Source organism: Leptinotarsa decemlineata, unplaced genomic scaffold (assembly GCF_025532065.1).
Source record: "Leptinotarsa decemlineata unplaced genomic scaffold, Ldec_3_MD MMD2_tig00026294_RagTag_RagTag, whole genome shotgun sequence".
In the NCBI taxonomy this organism is placed as follows: Eukaryota; Metazoa; Arthropoda; class Insecta; order Coleoptera; family Chrysomelidae; genus Leptinotarsa; species Leptinotarsa decemlineata.
In genome coordinates, this window is record NW_027412674.1 from 10851380 (window position 1) to 10871891 (window position 20512).

The window sequence follows — 20512 nt, forward strand, 5'->3', positions numbered from 1 at the left end:
GATGGTACGGTGATGTGACTTATGAGACGTTGCCAGGTTTTGAAATTAAGCGTGAAAATGACAATTTCCTTAGGCTAAGAGGAAATTTCTCAATCTCATTGATTTGTGGTTCAGGTTGGAATGAAAAAAATTAAACACATTATAAATATTTATTCAAAAATCTTGATTCATAAATATTTTTTCGATGTATTTGATTTAAAATAGGATTAATAAGTTTTGCAGATTCTTCAATACGCCTCCTGAAACGCATTCGATCAACTGCCAAATATTCCCAAAATTTTCTTCTCGATTCATGGTAGGCAAACCTCCAAACAATCATATAATGGATTTCATTATGTTCTTCGTGTATAGTGACCGTTTTCATTGTGAAATCAGTGGTTTCAACTTATGTAGATATTTGAGACAAAATTTGGATATTTGCAGGAATGATACACTTGTAATGAAGTAGATCAGACCAGAAATTGTTTTTATATCAGATTCAGCACAAACTTTTAGAGGTGATGGGTGTGTGGTGGAAATCAATCTTTCTTTAACATTTCTCCAATGTGAATCACCAAATGTTCTATCATCAAAAATGAGTCTTAATTTCCAAAATTTTGAAGTTTTTGGTATTTCAACACCCAAAACTGTCAATTGACCATCATTGACTGTAGATGAAATCATTTTTACCCAATTTGAGGGCCAAGATTCATTTTTATGTCCACCATTATCGAATGTAACAAATACTTCACTCACATTATAGGGTTGATTGATATAGAGAATATTTTGAAAAACAGCAGAGAGAATTATATAACTTGACATCAACATGTTTTACTATTAAGTGAAAAAAAATTTGAATTTGGAAGTTTTAAATATATTTTATGATTTGAGGGTAGGGGGAGGGGAAAGCTCTCAATGAAACTAAATAAAAGCAAAAGTTTGTGTAAATACGTATATTTTATGTATCAGGGGATATACTCATTTTTCATAACATCTCAAGAGATGTGCTTCTTGACGATGTGATCGATGCCATTCAAGACTCCACTTGCAAAAGCAGAATATCACCCCACAATATTTGCAAATTATTGATGAATGAGGTGTGTTGATTGGTAGTAATGTAGGTGGAGGTGGGGACATCCACATCATCTCTTGACAGCTGAAAGTATTCTAAGAGTAATTTGGTAGCAAAAAGTTTCGGAAACTTACAACAAATCAGTTGGATCGTTTAGGATTGGACGCTGTGGAGGTATCATCTCCAGTCGTAGAGAGCTGGAAGGTGGTTCTGTCAACATCACTGAACAGCTGAAATATTTTGAAAATGAAAATTTTTAGGAAAACATGTGAAAAAAACAACTCACTTTTCATTGGATGTTGAAGGTTGTGAAGGTATCATCTCAAGTCGTAGAGGGTTGAAAGGTGGTTCTGTCAACATCACTGAACAACTGAAATATTTTGAAAATTAAAATTTTTAGGAAAACATGTGAAAAAACAACTCACGTTTCATTGGATGTTGAAGGTTGTGAAGGTATCATCTCAAGTTGTAGAGGGCTGAAAGGTGATTCTGTCAATATCACTGACTCAAGTTGTAAAGGGCTGAAAGGTGATTCTGTCAACATCACTGAACAACTGAAATATTTTGAAAATAAAAATTTTGGAAAACATGTGAAAAAAACTCACGTTTCATTGGATGTTGAAGGCTGTGGCTGCATCCCACCAAGGTTCAAATTGAGATTGAATTCGTTCCTTTTTTTGATTAAGGAGGAATGGAACGGTTTAGTTGAATTTAATACCTCCACAGGTATCCAAATATCCTTTGACATGTCAGAAAAGTCTAAATCACTAAAAAAATCAAAATATAAATACTGCACACTCTCTTGAATATACATACTTATCCAATAAATATTTTATCAAATTCTTTGGAGGGGTAAACCGTCTGATTTTGCAACAGATATAATTCCAAAATTTTTCATCATTTTTTCTCATGTCCCTTGTTTGCTTTTGTTTCAATAAATCATCTGGAATTTCCACACCATCTGGTATATCATCCAGTATGATATCACTGAAAATTCAAATTATAAACACAATAAAAAAAATTCATTATACTTACTTTTCTTCCAAGTACGTCCACAAATCTGCTGGAGGTGTGTACCGATTAGTTTTTAGGGAAATGTAATCCCAAAATCCTCTGATATTGTAGTCCCCCTCTTCGTGGTACTCTGTATTTTCATCAACCATATTGTGATTGAAAAAAGCACAATTACTCAAAACACTTGAAACACTCGAAACACTCGACTTGAAGTGAAAAACTGACAATTGTTTGTAAACGTAAAAGAACATGTTTTAAATAGCAGATAGAAGCGTAGATGGGAGAAGGAGAATTTCATGGTTGATGAATAAAATAGGATTTTGTGGTAATGACCGAACAATAAAATTTATTTTTCGATCATAACAGTTTGTCAACAAGGAAGTAGGTTTTTGATAAGGTTTATCAAAATGGGTGTGAAACTGAATGTAGGAATTTTGTAGCGTTCAAAACAGGAAGTTGTTTCCTGTGATAAGAAAAAGTTAACGGAAATTCGGTTTGAGATTTCAGTTGATGTTTTTTTCCCAGAGGAAGTTACTTCCTGTGATATACCAATTGAGGTTTTTTCGCAACTGGATTTTTTTCAAGTGATAAGAATCAATAAACAATGTGGTTTGAGATATCAGTTGATGTTTTTTCACAGAAGATGTTTCTTCCTGTGACATGTAGGGAGGGAGTGGTTTTCACGCCTTCATTCATATCATAAATACCAGAAATTTACCTAGTCGAATCACTTTCGCAGAGTTTATCATCAGCGTAGCACGTTGTCACACTGTGTTTGCTAAAAATACTAAGAAAAACGACTTAGAAGTTACCAAAAAATTTTTAACACATTTTCACCAACAACAACATCGTGAAACAAAAATGTAAGTAGATTTTTCATGATTTAAGGACTTGTGTTCAAATAGTTTCATTTTACAGATGGATATTTCTGAAATTAATGGCTGTACTCTTGCAGAATTGAAAGAAACAGTGAAATTATCGGAGTTACCAAAGGACGAACCACAAATCATACATGATATGAAAATTGTCAACAGCAAGTATGGGGAAACCACCCTCATAGATTTGGAGGAGACAAGTGTTTTTCTTCCACAAAGATGCACACCAGTGATGAAGAAAAATTTATCCAAATTCGTACCTAAGAAATACGGACTAGTTTTTCGAGGACATAGTTCCCAAAAAATTTTATTTGAAATTATTGAATTATAAAGGTTAGTAATTGTTAAGTTCAAGTGATATTTGTGACCATGGCTGAGGATATGGGTGTGGTTAGTGATGGTATAATTAGCATTTTTCAAAAGGCTTTTTCTGAAATTTCAAAATCCTCCACAATTTCAGAACGTGAACATTGGATTAAATTAGCCAATAAACATATTAGATTGATCAATAGAGCTATTTTGAATTCAGATGTGACTCACGGCACTTTTGTGAAATTGCAAACAAATTTATCTCACTTGAAACGCTTTCGAATGTTAGTCAAAAAAATATTTAATGAACATGTGGGTGGTGGTGGTGAATCATTAAAAGAGAAAAGAAGTGGAAGGGTAAAATGGGAGGATATTCAATCCTCTTTTGCAAGACGCATACGAACTGGAGTTATTATAAATTTGAAACACATAGATGTTGAACAATTTTTTGAAGATGCATATTTTCTTTTCAAAAATAGAATTACTCGTATTTTGAAAAAAAAAGGACCTGTTAAAGTAAATTCTGTTTTTTGTGGGGAATATATCAAAAATAATAATAATCAATCCATGAGTGAATTTAAATATTTTCATTCAAAAAATGTTGTTATTGACCATGGGAGTGAATTGAAAAATTGGTTTCAACAACATATCAAAGATATAATTTTCAATAAATTATCCGAATTTCAGGAACGAGATAGTGGTTGGGCTTTAAGGGGTATAGTCAATTTGGAAATTAATATCAATAAATTTGAAATAGGAAATGGTTCATCTTTCATTGAACTTCCACATCAAATTGCCAAAAAAATGGCGTGTATCAATATTAAAAATAATGACAATGCTTGTTTCGCATGGTCGATTGTCAGTGCTTTGTATCCAATTCATTCTGGAAATAATACAAATAGGACTTCTTCATACCCACATTTCTCACAAGTTTTGAATTTGAAGGATATTGAGATGCCTATGAAGTTGAACAAAATAACAAGATTCGAAAAGCTCAACAATATCTCTATTAATGTGTACACTTTGGAAAAGAAAAAAAAGAAATCAAAATTTAATGTAGTACCAGCTCGTTTGACTAATGATAAAATGGATAGGCATGTCAATTTACTACTGATTCAAAATGAGTATCATGTGAAACCAAAAAAATATGGGTCTTTGGAAACTGATGAGGATGAAACTGAAATTACATATCATTACTGTTGGATAAAGAATCTCTCTAGATTATTGTCATCTCAAGTATCAAAAAATGATCACAAGCTTTTTTTTTGCGATCGTTGTTTGAATCATTTCACTAGCCAAGAAAAAGTGAATGCACACCGTGTTGAATGTGTTGAAATGAAGAATGAATGTAAAATTTCTTTTTCGAAAGAAAAATTTATACAGTTCAAAGATTATGTTTTTAAGGAAAAAATTCCATTTGTTATATACGCTGATTTTGAATCATTACTTTTGCCATTCCAAGAGAAAAAAGACTTGAATTCATCTCGTTATCAAAAACATGTTGCTTATAGCGCAGGTTATTATGTAAAATGTTCCTATGATGACTCTCTATCTCATTTCAAAGGTTATCGAGGACCTGATTGTATGGAGTGGTTCTCAAAACAAATGGAGGATGAAGCTTTACTCATTCAATCAAAAATCAAAAATATTATACCCATGAATGAAAACATTAATTTGAATGATGCCACCGAAAATTGTCATATTTGTGAAAAACCTTTTAGAGACAATGATAAGATCACAAGAGATCATAATCATTTCAATGGGGATTTTCGGGGTTTTGCACATGCGCAGTGCAACTTATTGTACAAAAAAACTTTTGTGGTTCCGGTGGTGTTTCATAATTTTTCCGGGTATGATTGTCATTTAATAATCAGAGCTTTGGCAAAGAATGGACGACTGAGTCTATTGCCAATGAATAAAGAAAAATATATTTCAGTCACCAAGTATGACGAAAATACAGACATCAAATTCAGATTCATTGATTCATTTCGTTTCTTAGGAGCCTCTTTGGATGCGCTCGTTTCCACTCTAGCTGAAGACAAGTTCCATATTTTGGAAAACGAATTTCAGTATTTACACACCGATGTAATCAAATTATTGACTCGAAAAGGAGTATTTCCCTATGATTACATAACCAATGTAGAAAAGTTGGGTGAGGGGCAGCTACCAAGTATCGAGCAGTTTTACAGTAAATTAAATGATATATGTATAAGTAAGGAAGACTATGAACATGCACAACATGTTTGGAGTTCATTTAAAATAAAAAATTTGGGGGAGTACAGCGATCTTTACATGAAAACTGACATAATGTTATTGAGTGTAGTTTTCGAAAATTTTCGTGATAAATGTCACATGACTTATAAATTGGATCCTGCTCATTTTTATACATTACCTGGTTATACTTGGAGCTGCATGATGAAATACACAAAATGCAAATTGGAAACCATACAAGATGTTGACGTTTTATTATTTTTGGAAAAGGGTATTCGAGGGGGTGTATCTCAGACATCTAATCGTTATTCTAAGGCTAATAATAAATATATGCTTGACTATGATTCTTCACAACAGTCCAAATACATTATGTACTATGATGTGAATAATCTGTATGGTCATGCAATGTGTCAGTATCTCCCCTATAAAGGATTTCAATGGATGGAAAATTTTGAAAATTTTGATGTAACCAAAATATCAGATGAATCATCTGAGGGTTATATTTTAGAAGTAGACTTGTCATATCCCGAAAATTTACATGATTTACACAAAGATTTACCGTTAGCTCCAGAACATCGTAAACCTCCAAATTCAAAAATACCCAAATTGATGACAACTCTTTTTGCAAAAGAAAAGTATGTTTTACATTATAGGAATTTAAAGCAGTATCTAGCAAATGGAATGATTCTCAATAGAATACATCGTGTTCTGAAATTCAAACAAGCTGCTTGGTTGAAGTCATACATTGACTTCAACACTAAACTAAGAGCTACCTCAAAAAATAATTTTGAGAAAAACCTCTATAAACTAATGAATAATGCCTGTTTTGGCAAAACAATGGAAAACAAAAGGAACCACAGAATTATTAAATTAGTTAGAAAATGGGAGGGAAGGTATGGAGCAAAAAATTTGATTGCAAGTCCAAAATTTGTTGATAGAACTGTTATAGAGAAAGACTTGATAGCAATTGAAATGAGAAAAACTGAGATAATTTTTGATAAACCATTATATATTGGAATGGCTATTTTGGACCTATCAAAAACTGTGGTGTATGATTTCCATTATCAATACATGTTACCTAAATTCGGTATTGACAATTGTAAATTGCTTTATACTGATACAGATAGTCTAATTTATGAACTCGTTTGTGATGATGTATATGCCACTATCAAAGAAGATTGGCATAAATTTGATACGAGTGATTATCCAACAGATAATATATATAATATTCCTCAAAGAAACAAAAAGGTGGTGGGGTTAATGAAAGATGAAAATAATGGACATATAATGACTGAATTTATTGGTCTTAGATCAAAAATGTATTCTTTTTTGGTTGAAGGGGGGAAATGTAGTAAAAAGGCAAAGGGTATCAAATATAATGTAGTGAAACAAAAAATAACTTTCCAGGATTATTTGAATTGTTTATTCGAACGAATTCAAAAGACATCAACTCAGAGGATTATTCAGTCAAAGTCTCATAATTTATATTCAATTGAACAAAACAAAATTGCTTTGAGTCCATTCGATGACAAACGGTTTCTATTGAGAGACTCAAATGACACATTACCTTGGGGGCACTATAGTATCCTAGAAGACTCAAATATCACTTGAAAACAATTACAATTACTTGATGTATACTGATGTAATAAAACAAATAAAAAAGTGATTTTTTTGTTGTATTTTTGAAATGAGAATTTTGAATAAAGGAAAAAACAATTATATTTTGTATGTGTTTTATTTATAAAGTATGCGATTGTATGCTTACAATTGAGGATGGCAGCGAACCACCAGGTTTGTTAAGCTATAAAAAAGGTAAACATTGAATTTTCTCATCTGTTACATAAATCATACAGTAGCTTTTGTTTATAATAAAATGAATATTCACGTAAAGCATTAGCATACAGACTATCTATAGATGAGGCCTGACAAAAACCTTCTATAATTTCTTCCAAAGTCAAATTAGTTTTATTTTCACGTAACCATGATTGAATAATATGGAAAACACCCCGATAATAATCACAAAAGTTTATGGCATCCAGCAAAGCGATACGATCAGACAGCACTCCCATATGAGTGTTCAGGACATCGTTTACATCTTGTTGAAACAGCTCCATGTTTGTTGTATCCTTGGAAATGGAAACTTGTTTGGTATCACTTTCGATGTATTGTGTGACGTATATGTAGTCCCCGCAACGTGTTGTGATTGGATCATATTCATTTACATCGATTTGTGAATCAAAGAAATTTTCCTTTACTTGTTGCAGAATGTCAATGAGGGTCGCCCATTCATAAGTTGTTAAATTGATGGAATGAATGGAAAATTGTTGCTTCAATATGATGCATGGACTAAAGTCTCTGGATGGACTTAGACCACATCGAATTTCATAAGATGACATGGGGAATGTCATCAATAGTAATTGGTGTTCGTTTCGAGCAGCCATCTCGTACTGCCCCAATGCTCTGTCTATTGCGCTTAGAGTTTCGTTGTAATCTTCATCACCACTATCACACATTACTTCGACTTCACCACTACCATAACCACTATCGAGAGACATTTTTCAAACTGATTATCCTTTTGTATTTGCATGTGCTCTTATACCTTCAGATCACGTGGTCGAATTCAGATATTGTGTTTGTTGAATATCATTTCTACACAAAAGGCCCCTCCAATGCTATGTCAGCGTGCTTGTTTTTCATAAGATTCTATACAAAATCAACATTTTCGATCCAACTGTTGTGTTTGTTATCCAAACCCAACCATTTAACATACATTCTTTTACCTTTTTTTCTCAACACTTTTTCCACGAGATATATATCGGGATTTGCAGTTTTTTGCAATTCTTCCCCATAGAAAGCACCCTTGATAGGTGCACCCTGCATATCTTCTAGCATAAAGGTGGTGGGGTTGGTAATGTTGACTTTGATAATTTTGAATAATTCCGTAGTCCAATTGGGTGTGTAACCTTTTTCGAAAACATGTTTTGCCTTACTGATTCGCACAACATCGCCGACCTTGAATTTTCTCGGTCCAGCTATTTTCAGGTGGGCGTATATTGATTTGAGAATATGTTTTTCGTTGGCTTTGTTGATTTTCGATGGTTCTATGCCCGTCTTTGAGTGTCGCGTATCATTGTAGGATTTCGTTATTGCAGGCAAGACATTCAACCATTTGTAGGTGCCATTCAAACTGAAATATTTGAAAAGTCTTTCTTTTAACGTTCTTATGACACGTTCAGCCATTGAAGCCTTCATGATGCTGTATGTATTGTAGTGATTTATTCCATGTTTTTTCATTAAAGTTTGAAACTTATTGTTGTAAAACTCGGTCCCTTGATCGGTTTGTAAATTTTTTGGGCATCGCTTCGTATGTTCCAAAATATCCGAAAATGTTTTTGTGATTTCTTCCCCCGTTTTCGATTTCAACGGTCGTGTCCACACGAATTTCGAAAAACAATCGATGACGACGAGAATGAGTTTGAAATTTTGATTTTGATGAGCGTAGGATCTCATCTCAGCCAAGTCCATCTGCCACAGATCATCCAGGCCTTTGATAATGGTACGACGTCGAGGAAATTTTCTTCTAATTGGTTTATGCAGTTCACGGACAAGTTGAATCTTGTCTTTGGAAGCCATGTGACGCGACTGATGGTCGAGATTATCAAACTTGTTATTTTATTATGTTGATGCAAAAACTACATTTTTTATCGTGTTGATTTCCTTGATATCAGATTGTACTTTCGCTATATCCGAATTTATTTTGGAAATTTGTTTGGAAATATCACCTTGAAAGTGTTCCATCATGTCGTTTTGTTTGATTTCCAAAGTTTTCTTGTGCGAATGAACCAAATCGGTGATTTCTGTTATTTTCTTCAGCAAATCTGCTCGAATACTTTCAATATCACTAACATATTGTTGATTGAATTTTTGGTAACGCACCACCGCCTCGTTATTGCGTACCATATTTGTTTGTACCATTTGAATAAAATTGGTATTAAGTGATTGAAATTTATGATCGAATCGTTTGTTCACATTCTCCTGTTTTTCAATGTCATTACTCATGTTTGCTACTTTATCATTAACTCGCGTTATTTGTAGTTGGCATTGATCGACTTGCTCTCGCATTTTTGTCAGATTTTCATTCACTCGAACCATTTGTTTTTGATATTGACCACTTTGATTCCGTATAGTCACATCAATTTTTTTCTCAACTTCATCCATGTACTCTTTGTTGACTGCATCAGATGCGTTCGTAGGTCTCTTCACATTACACAATTTCAAATTATCAAAATCGATGTTGCCATCGGGTGTATGTAGCAAACCTCCACTACTGCCTACAGCTGATGTTGTAGAATGCTTTCGCTTCCTATTGGAGCTACGCCCGAACTTGTCGATAGTCATGATGGAAATGTGACCCACATCGATATGATTGTAGTAATATGTGTTTTTCAACGTGATCAAAGTGTTCAAAAATGCTTGTTTCCACGCATTGAATTTTTGTCATTTTTTCGATACGATAAAGGTGACAAAATGAATGCTTTTTTCGAATCAAATTTTTGACTTTTTTTGGTGCGATTTCCATGTTGTTTTTGCATTATTTTTCATAGCGTGTTACAATGCAAATCATATGGGTTTTTGCACGAAATGATGGTTTGAAAAATACGTTTTTTTCGATACGATAAAGTTGATAAAATGAACCTTTTTTCGTATCGAATTTTTGACATTTTTTTGGTGCGATTTTCATGTCGTTTTCGCATTATTCATCACATTATATTTTTGGAATAAAATACATGTCATTTTCAGATGATTTATTATTGAATAATGTTGGCTTCTCTGAGTTCATTGAATATAGCTGTAATTTCATTGTCAAGTGACGTATTTCCAGCATCTTTCGAAGCTATAAGCAGCTTTAATCTATCGCATAACTCGTTCGGATCATCCCAATACACATACTCGAAGGGTTTGTCATTATATATCCAACGATGAGTATCGATGGTGTTCGTTTGTAGAATGCTGGAACCAACAACATCATTGCTATCGTAACCTTTACCAAGTGTTTGAGTTCGAAACATAGGTCTTATTATGCCGGACCATTTCCATTTTTGAGTTCCCTTCATAAATCCTCTGGCATTCAGGTGGGCTTGTGTTACGTCCAACAAACGTTTATAAGCGGCTTGATCCTCCTTATTGAAGTCTTCAGGTTCATCGAGAAAGATCAAATTATATAGCCCTGGAGTTCCTTTGAATGCGAATCCTTCAGTTGTAATATTACCACGTTTATCAAAGTCAATGTAGTTTTTACCGAGAATCCATTTCGAAGAGGACTCGTCATAAACTGGTCCATATATTTTATCGATTGAGTCGTCTTTAGCCCAGTGTTTCATGACATATTTGTGTGATATGGGTGGATATTGCTCCAGATATTCCATCATACTCTCCTCTGAAATATTTTCTATTGATGGTCGCGGTGATGGCGACTCGTGGAATACCTCATCATCCTTTCCCGACGTCTCTGCCACATCTTCAAGTGGTAAAAATTGTGTTTCTTCAAATGCTCGAGATTGATCGAATGATGGTTCCGTCTTTATTTCCTCTTTCTCCTCCTTTTTGACATGTCTCAAATGGCCCACCGATTTTTTGGAGATTTCAGCAATATCCTTCAGCGGCTTCGATATAGGTTGAAAAAACTTTTGTAAAGATTCATCCTCTTCAGACTTTCCCAATTTCAGAGCTAGATACTTTTTTCTTATACTTTTTGAAATTTCATTGATTTTGTTCTTGCGCACAACATCGACTTCTTTACTGAGTGGTTTCATATTGACGAATAACGTTTTCATCTCTATTCATACACACTTATGTACTTGTCGAAACCTTTTCGATATCGCCCCTTATTCAAATCGCATTCCTTGACAATGATAAAAGTTCCATACTTGTCACGCCAACATTCGGCACACATTTTCTTGAATCCATCGAAAGACATGTCGGGAGAGACGTGTTCATCGAATACATGTTTCAAATTCATTTCGTCTTGCTTGAACAATACAATCATATTGCAATTGTCACGTATTAGTTGTTTGGGTATCTTGGAATACGTCTGACACAAATAGATGGCATCAATGTCCTTATGTCGACCCATGGAATAATATTCACGAATTTTCTGCTGACCATCGCAGGCTACATCATCGAATATGAATATGGAATTTCGTTTGGCCGCCTCTGGACTCTGAATTTCTTCGTTGTCTTGAAATGGGAAATAACCAACTCCTTTGACTTTTTCCAATATCTCTCTAAGCAGCTGATACTTGGGTTGATAAAGCGACTTTGAGTACACGTAGACATTTTCGAATTTGGCTCCATTCGGATGAAATAATATCGATAATGCTGTGTTGGTTTTTCCACACCCTGATGGACCACATATGATGGCGCGAAACGAATTGGGCAACAACTTGCCATGTTTATTTCGATACTTGACACCATCATTCAAATAGTCCAAGTTGTCTATGGGTAACGTATTGTCTTGTGGAACGACTTCCATGTTCTGATTGGTGTTTGGGAGTTTCACTTCAATATGTAGCGTGCACATTGATGTCATATATCATTCCTAATGTTGACTTATCAAGGAGAAGGTGTCGTCAATACGCTAATCAATAAGCTGCCATTCGAATTACACTTACCTGGTTATCAGTATTGCGGTCCTGGTACGAAACTACAAGAACGTCTTGCACGAGGAGATCCTGGTATTAATCCACTAGACTCGGCTTGTAAACAACACGACTTGGCATATTCACAAGACAAGTCTCTTGAAGCCCGACATAGAGCTGATAAAGATCTGGAAGAAAAGGCGTGGCAACGAGTGAAATCTAAAGACGCAACATTTGGCGAGAAAGCGAGCGCTCTTTTCGTCACCGGAGTAATGAAGTCCAAACGCAAATTAGGAATGGGACGTGTGAAATCATTTCGACGCAGCATTTTGCAAAATATAATCAAAAATTGGAAGCCCACAACGAATGACGTAAAGAAATCCGCGGCATCCGCTCTTAAGGCGGCAAAAATGGCTGTTCAGAAAGCTGGAGGACGTAAGAAGATACGTATACCGAGAGTTATTCCATTCGAAGCAAAATCCGGAGGAATTTTACCACTCATACCCATATTTGCAGGTCTTTCAGCTTTGGGTTCATTGGTAGGAGGAGCGAGCGCTATCGCAAAAACTGTGATTGATGCGAAAAATGCCAAAAAGAAACTCGAAGAAGATCAACGTCACAATAAAGCTATGGAACATTTGGGCTCCGGTTTGTACCTACGCAAAACACCTCGAGGATATGGTCTGTTCCTAAAAAAACAACATCATCGCAAAGGACGAGGTCTTTACTTGAAAAAGCAAAAAAACTCCTGTTGAAGCTACCCCATAGAGCATTATATGATTCGGAAATCAAAAAATGTGCCCTTCAATTGAAAATACCACATTTTCGTGGAGTCTTTATGCGTGATACGTTGCCAACTTGTGGTCCACGGCTGCGAGAATGCGCTGTTTTGAACTTGGATTCTCAATTGAATGCAGGCACTCATTGGGTAGCTTACATTAAAAACGGCAATGCTGTACAATATTTTGATAGTTTTGGTAATCTCAAACCTCCAATGGAATTGGTTCTATATTTGGGAAGGGGTACAACGATTACATATAACAATGATCGACATCAAAACTTTGATCAGAGTAATTGTGGACATTTGTGCCTACAATTTCTACTTCACAATACCTGCAAAAATGTCTAGAGATAAATCTTTGCGGGATCTAACCGATTCTGAATTGAAAACTCTATCGATTGACTATTTGATTGAGAATGCTGAACCTTGGGAATTATTGGATGTATGGCATAAATTACCAAAGGACTACCAACATCGATTCGCTTTGCAGATTCGTTTACCATGTTTCATCCATTATCGACATGAAGCTGCGTCATCATCGCTACAAAATGCAATGTATTATGGTCCTGTTAGCTCACAAAGAGAATGCTATTATTGTAGAAATAAATGATTTGAAATATTGTTGTTGTTGTTTATTTAAGGTGTGTGCATGTGAAAAATGTATCAGTCATGTCTATGATATTAACTCTAACGAGTCGTTCTTCGACACTTTCCATCGATTTCAATCCACCCATTCGATTGGATTCCGATTCAGAATACAGTTTAGCTTTGCTCAGTTTCCATTCGTACAACAGTATACCGAACATTGAAGAAGACACGAAATTCTATTATTACGAAAATGGTGACAAAACTAAACAAAAAACTATCGATATCCCCTCTGGATCTTATGAAATTGGTGATATTGAAGCTTTAGTCAGCAAATACATTGTACCTAAAACATACAAGGAAAATCCTCAAGAATTTTTCTATCTCAAGCCGAACAATAATACGCTAAAGAGTGAAATATTCTGTCTGAAACACTCCATCGATTTCCGACCTGCAAATAGCTTGGCTCACATTTTGGGTTTTTCGTCCACCCTTCTCGAGCCCAACTTGCATTACGCATCCGATCTACCTGTGGATATCATTAAAGTACGTACCATACATATAGATAGCAACATTACGTTTGGAGCCTTCTACAACGACACACCGTCTCATACGATATACGAATTTGCTGTTGATGTTGATCCTGGTTACGCAATCGACGAAACGCCTAATCATCTCATTTACCTACCTATTGCACATAGAGACGAAATAAACAACATTACATTACGAGTGCTCGACCAACATTCCAGACTCATTGATTTTCGAAACGAAGAAATAATAATTCGTTTGGAATTGAAACGAAAGTATGGTGCTGGCTATCTATAAGAATAACTCATCACCAACCACCACGTCAGTCTTCACCAAGACCTTCAAACATCATTCAACAACAACTGTCAACGGAAAATAAATTATTCCTGAAATCTCTGGGTTATCATGTTGTCCAATCAAGTGTTCAACATTTTCCGAAAACCGCAAAACGATGAGTCCATACAAAAGGTAGAATGGCGAACCTATTACCCGTATGTCAAATCTTTTCGCAATAATGACGTCATCGAAATCAACATTAATCAATCCGATGCCTATGATGCTTTGTACGATAGCCTGCTATTTATCAGCGGAAAAGTTGAGAGGACTAAAGGAGAGGGTCGAGTGACCTTTGTGAATAATGCTGGTGCTTTCATGTTTCAATCTGCTGTATATGAGCAAAATGGTAAAGAATTGGAAGCAGTTCGTGAAGTTGGAATTGTTAGTACTGTCAGAGGCTTCCTCACCTACACCGATGAAGATATCAAACACTTGGCCATCTCAGGATGGACATACCCAAACAGCTTCGGCATCATTCAAACTACATCTTTAACGTTCAACATGCTTATACCTATCAAGCATTTCTTGAATATTTTCAATGATTATCAATGTGTTTCCTATGGTAAACACACCATCCGATTAGTACGAGCTGGAGATGACAGCAACTGTTTCAAAATAGAAGAGACTCCTGGTACGCCAAAGACTGAAGTTAAGCTGGAAATTGAAAATATCGAACTGAAAGTTAAACGAATCTTCCCTCATGATCAAATCAAATTGCAACTTTTGAAAGCTATCCAAGCCGACACTCCTATTCTCATACCGTTCAGAAAATGGGAACTTCATATGCTGCCTGCTCTCACACAAGGTGCAAAAAATGAAATATGGGCCGTCAAGACTTCTTCGTTTCTCGAAAGCCCTCGCTATGTGATTGTATGTTTCCAAAAAGATCGTGATTACACCAAAGTCAACAATGATCCAACGCAATTCAACCATATAAATATTACTAATATAACGTTGACTTTAAACGGTGAAAATTACCCCAAAGAAAATATGCATCTGAATTTTGGGAAAATGAATTTTTTGCAAGCCTATTTCAACTACGCACAATTCGGTCTTAGCTACAAATTGACTAATCAACATAATCCTCTCATCAATACCGCCGACTTTATACAAAAAACTCTCTTCATCATCGATTGTTCCAGACGGGATGAGAGCATCAAAAGTTCCAGTGTCGATGTAAAACTTGAAATCGAAGCATCTGAGGGATTTCCACAAAATACACGAGCCTATTGCATCATTGTGCACGACACTGTCATCGAGCAACTCCCACTCAGCGAAATTATCAAGAAATGGAACTGAAGATGTGATTTTTCTTCAGTATCAATCACAGAGTCAACATGAGAATAGCTGTTGTAGATATTCAAGGTTTCACCGTCGAGCAACAATTCCATCCTAAGGAGATATCCATTAGGATTGGAAATCAGTGTAGTAACTTTTTATTGCTGCCAAACAAACCATTTTCCTGTTTGAGTAAAGAAGATCGCCGTACCGTCTGTTACCTGGAGCGAAACGTTCATGGATTGAGGTATTCCTCTGGCTATGTGGAATATAATCAATTAGATGCCATCCTCATGGAAAATCTACGAAATGTCGATATCGTTTATGTGCGAGGACATCAAAAACGTGACTATCTAATTGCGAAATTTCACGAGTTGAATATACCTACACACGCTGTGAATTTAGAAGAGTATGACAATACATCGTGGATGGTTCCCACATTCGGCAACAACGAAGGTGTCTCACCATGTATGCACCACATTCACAGTCAAACCAAATATAATTGCAGCCTCCGAAACGCAGATATTCTATACACATGGCTTTATAATATATTACCAAAATGAAAATGTATAATAAATATTAAAAATGTTTTGTTCTCTTCTTTCGTCATTTTTCATGCAAAAATGGCAACGCCTCATCGCACCCATAAACAATGTTTTATTTTTCAACCGACAACACCGCACTGCGCTGGCTTTATCTTCGAAACGGATCACCCTGGATCCAATCTCCATCTGTCTCACACTCACATGACACGCCGACCTCTCTCACTCACACACACAAACAACCGCTAAATGATTTATTTCATTGCCGTTTATCACGACATTTCCTGTTGTTTGCTACTTTATCAATAATACGTGATGACAATAACATATGCGAAGAAACTGTTTGATATATTTTTCATTGAGTTGAAATGAAAAAACGAAAATTTTGTGTGTGTGTGTGTGTGTGTGTGTGTGTGTGTGAGAAAAATTGTGAAGTTACCCCCGCTACGAGGTTCATGCAAACGTGAGTTTTTTCAATTCTAAACGATCCATCTGATTTGTTGTTGTAAGTTTTTAATGTGACGACCACACCTCGTGTGTGAAATGAACTCGTCATATTTACTGGAACTGGTGACCAAATTTTTTCTTTTATACGTTGGCAGCTATGTTTTTTATTTAACGCTGGACGTACACACCCTGTATTTGATGTGTTTTCCATCAACACCCTGTATTATTATTATTATTATTATTATTGCTCTTATGCCCAAATTGAGAACTAATTCGAGGGCCCAAATCGAGGTCCAACTCGAGGGCCCAAATCGAGGTCCAACTCGAGGGCCCAAATCGAGGACCAATTCGAGGGCCCAAATCGAGGACCAATTCGAGGGCCCAAATCGAGGACCAATTCGAGGACCCCCCCGAAATCAAGGACCAATTCGAGGACCCCCCAAATCGAGACGTCCAACAAGTAGGACCCACGAAAACCTACACCAAACACCCGTCACAACACCCCCCCTGTCACTTGTCATTCTTTCCTACACCCACACACACGCAAAGACTACTCTTTGCACCACCACCCCCCACAAACCTCGCTGAGGGGTTGTCTTACTCTTCTACACCACCACCACCGACGACAATGACCAACAACTTCTTGCTGGACCATCGCCATCCGACTCACCATCCGAAGTCAAAATGACGCCAAACCGGCATTGACATCCTACTATAAATGTTGTTGAATTAACGTTATCATTATTATTTCTGCTTTGATAATTATTCATTTCAAATAATGGTGGACGAGCGGGTTTGATGTCGTCGAGTGAAACTACATTTTTATCAAGACTCGTTGCTCCGATCGACTTTCCACACGAGTACTTTTATTCATAAAATTGTCCAAGTAACCTTAATTTGTTGAAAAATATTGAAAAATATCTGTCATTTCAAAGTTTTGGGGTGTGGACCATCGGGGGTAGTCCGTTCCTGACTTTGTAGCAAAACAACTGACTCCTGCATGAAAGCTCATCGAAGGAATTCATTTGTTTAGTCAATTACCAAAATTTGGATGATTTTGAATATTCACTTGAAAAGTTATCAAAGAAAAACATTTTTCATTTTGTAACTTCGAGGGCCCGTTACTTGGTAACGAAGGATTTTAGGAAAAAAAGTTATATGAAGTACTGGTGATATTTTGACCACATCTATACATTCCCGAGAGGAAAAAAGGAAGTCTAGGGACACCCTGTATATAAAATTTATAATGTTTATTCAACTATGTTCTATTTTCTCAACATGAATTAGTTTTTAAAGTAATGAAATAAGATGACCCATGCGCAACCGTAAGGTCTTAAATGGGATTTCTCTTTGTTTGTTTACTAATTGACTAGATCAAGGTAAAAGACCATGTGAAGAAAAAAACAAATGTGAATAAACGTTATCATTATTATTATTAACAATGTTGAAGTTTTTTAAAAAAATATTAAAATTATGATAAACAGTGAACAATCATTATAGGGTTAAAAAATATACATATACGAATACACATAAATAAAACAATATATAAGAACAACAATGTAATATTTGATGTTCGTAGTTTTTTTGATGGATGTTTTCTAATGAATTTGGCCTTGGTGTTTTCTCATTGGTATGCATACTTCAACAGCAGATGTCTCTTATCACACTTGCACTAAATCTGATCTGATTGTTCCATGATTTTGGCCTAGACTAACAAATTTTGAACTGAATTCCATGACAGATGTCATTGTCATATTTCTTGTCTCTCTCTTTCTCTTCATATTTTGAAAACTTTCGGATGTTTCATGGAGAGTCATTCATGTAATTATTGTGCCTCAGTGAGGAATCAAGTTATTCCAACTCAGTGACTTGATTTTTTGTACTGACATGTATTACTTCTATGAATTTCAGCAACAGTTTTCAACCTTGTCTTGTGAATTTCATTTCACATGACACTTATTCATTTTTACAAAAAGTCATGTGGAGTGGAGATGACATCTCCTCAAGAATACGCCATCTGTGGGATTCTTAGAAAACTGGGGAAACCAAACCTCGTATCGTACTGAGGATGGAAAATAGATTTCTATCTATGCTACTACAGCTTCCATTGTGAACAGGTATTGTTACCAAATCGCGCAATTTCGATCTACCACACTGAAATAATGAATGGTATGTTCACTATACAGGGTCTTCCTACAGAGACTTTCAAACTTTGACAACTCTGACATGAACTAGCCGAATACCACTGGCGAAATATATGACGAAACAACGATACATGTCATTGAAACATGAATGCAATGAATAAAAATGTGTGATTCTGAGTACATGATCAAAACACTCTTACGAATGTTTCAGCGCATCCAAATACTGTGGCTTTCATTGGCCACGGTGGCCTCTTGGGTACTATAGAAGCAGTCTATTTCGGTGTGCCAATTCTTGGGCTTCCAACATTTTGGGATCAAAATAAAAACATTGAAGAAGTTGTGAGGAGAAACATGGCCATCAAACTGAGTTTACAGGATCTCACCGAGGAAACGTTTGGGACCGCCTTGCATCAAATACTGAATGATAAAAAGTGAGTTAGTTTTTCCTCATCTCTAGCTATAAAGCTTGTCGCCTACTTGTCCGGCACAGCACACCACAGCGCTGTCCGTCGCCTGATGGCGACTTGTAGTCTGGTTCACATGTACTCGATTTAGCTTTTTTTGGTGACATTTTTCAGCCCTGTCCAAAAATTACGCGCTCATTCTTGTCATTCGATTCGTGTTTTTGCCTAGAAAGTTTGACGAAAGGTCCGAAAACGCGCCGATGAAAATTACAAAAGTTATAAACAATTGAGTGAAAAAAAAGGAGGCTTTAGTTTTTTCTTAATATCTCGGAAAATTTTCAAAATTTCGGAAATTTGAAAAAAGATTCGAAAAGATCAATGAATTTGCGTGGAAAAAGTTCCGACCCTCGGAACTGTATCTCGATTATTTATAATTTTTACAGAGCCCTGAAAATAGAGCCAAAAGCGGGTAGTCTGGCTTCCGCGCGCCTTTCGTCACTCTGACATAAAAACAAAAAAAAATATTTAAACATATTAAATGTGAATATTGAGGAATAAAAAAATTCATGTAATGTTGGGATACATCAATAAACAATAATTCGTAGTCAAAACATTTTTATTCCATTTTTAACGTTAATTATAAATTTGTTAATTAATGACTTTTTCTGAATTGAAAGTTAATATAAAAATCCCTATAATTATTAAACTAAAATCTTGGTATCTTTTTCCTTTGATGAAATTATCCTCAATAGGCAAAAAAATAGATTACCTTTGCCAAAATAAAAAAAATGTTATTTTCTATTTTTTTATTGACAACTGAAAATTATAATTTCATAAAAAATATATTACAAATTTTTTTTTCTATTGTTTCGAAGTCTCATGGCTAAAAACTGATTAAGAATATTTTTTTCAAATTTTCTACAGTTATTGTTAATGAATTTATTATAAACAAATACATTGTTTATTAGCAATTCGAAATTTTTTTTTGCATTATGTTAATTGAGAAAAATCATGATTTTTAGAAAAAAAATGGTTTTTTAAAAAAATTTCTCTGTTGCTAAAAAATGCGTTCGTTGATTATTAATCGTTTTTTGCAACTGAATATTAAAATTAAGGAACCGTTTTTTTTTTAATTATAAATTCTATTGTTCTTTGAGGTTTTGAAAAAACTTTATTCTTTTTTTAATTGTTTATTTAAAAAAATGTTGTCATAAACAAAATTTTTTTTCAATACTTTGTTCTATAATGAAAGTAACTATGTGTGTTTTTTTTCAATTTATTTTTTTTTATAAAACTTTTGATATTGTGATACCTTTTTTGTTCATTATGAAATTATTACCAATTGCTGGATATTATAGATGAAAATCCT

General features: G+C 35.1%; 3 protein-coding genes across 5 annotated transcripts in view; 1 reads left to right on the plus strand and 2 right to left on the minus strand.

Moving 5' to 3' along the window:
• The window catches only part of LOC111515458 (G-protein coupled receptor dmsr-1), a 380603-nt gene that overhangs the window by 152835 nt on the left and 207256 nt on the right, over nucleotides 1-20512 (minus strand). The gene's annotated exons all lie outside the window — the stretch shown is intronic.
• LOC111515781 (UDP-glucosyltransferase 2) overlaps nucleotides 1-20512 on the plus strand; it is a 35963-nt gene that overhangs the window by 12187 nt on the left and 3264 nt on the right. The window contains exon 3 of the mRNA XM_023171984.2: nucleotides 18951-19170. Coding sequence (XP_023027752.2) covers nucleotides 18951-19170 — 220 coding nt within the window. The remainder of the gene's footprint in view (nucleotides 1-18950; nucleotides 19171-20512) is intronic.
• LOC141484839 (uncharacterized) lies at nucleotides 918-9095 on the minus strand. 3 transcript variants are annotated; one of them, XM_074180345.1, is made up of 7 exons: nucleotides 2087-9095; nucleotides 1868-2038; nucleotides 1657-1818; nucleotides 1477-1572; nucleotides 1338-1421; nucleotides 1186-1281; nucleotides 918-1135 (listed from the first exon to the last, which is right to left on the minus strand). In XM_074180345.1, the coding sequence occupies exons 1-7, from the start codon at nucleotides 2314-2316 to the stop codon at nucleotides 958-960; spliced, it is 1017 nt and encodes a 338-aa protein (XP_074036446.1). In that variant the 5' UTR covers nucleotides 2317-9095; the 3' UTR covers nucleotides 918-957. The 3 variants fall into 3 exon arrangements, with proteins under 3 accessions (XP_074036446.1, XP_074036445.1, XP_074036447.1); XM_074180344.1 differs by having other exon boundaries at nucleotides 1477-1605; XM_074180346.1 differs by lacking the exon at nucleotides 1338-1421 and having other exon boundaries at nucleotides 1477-1605.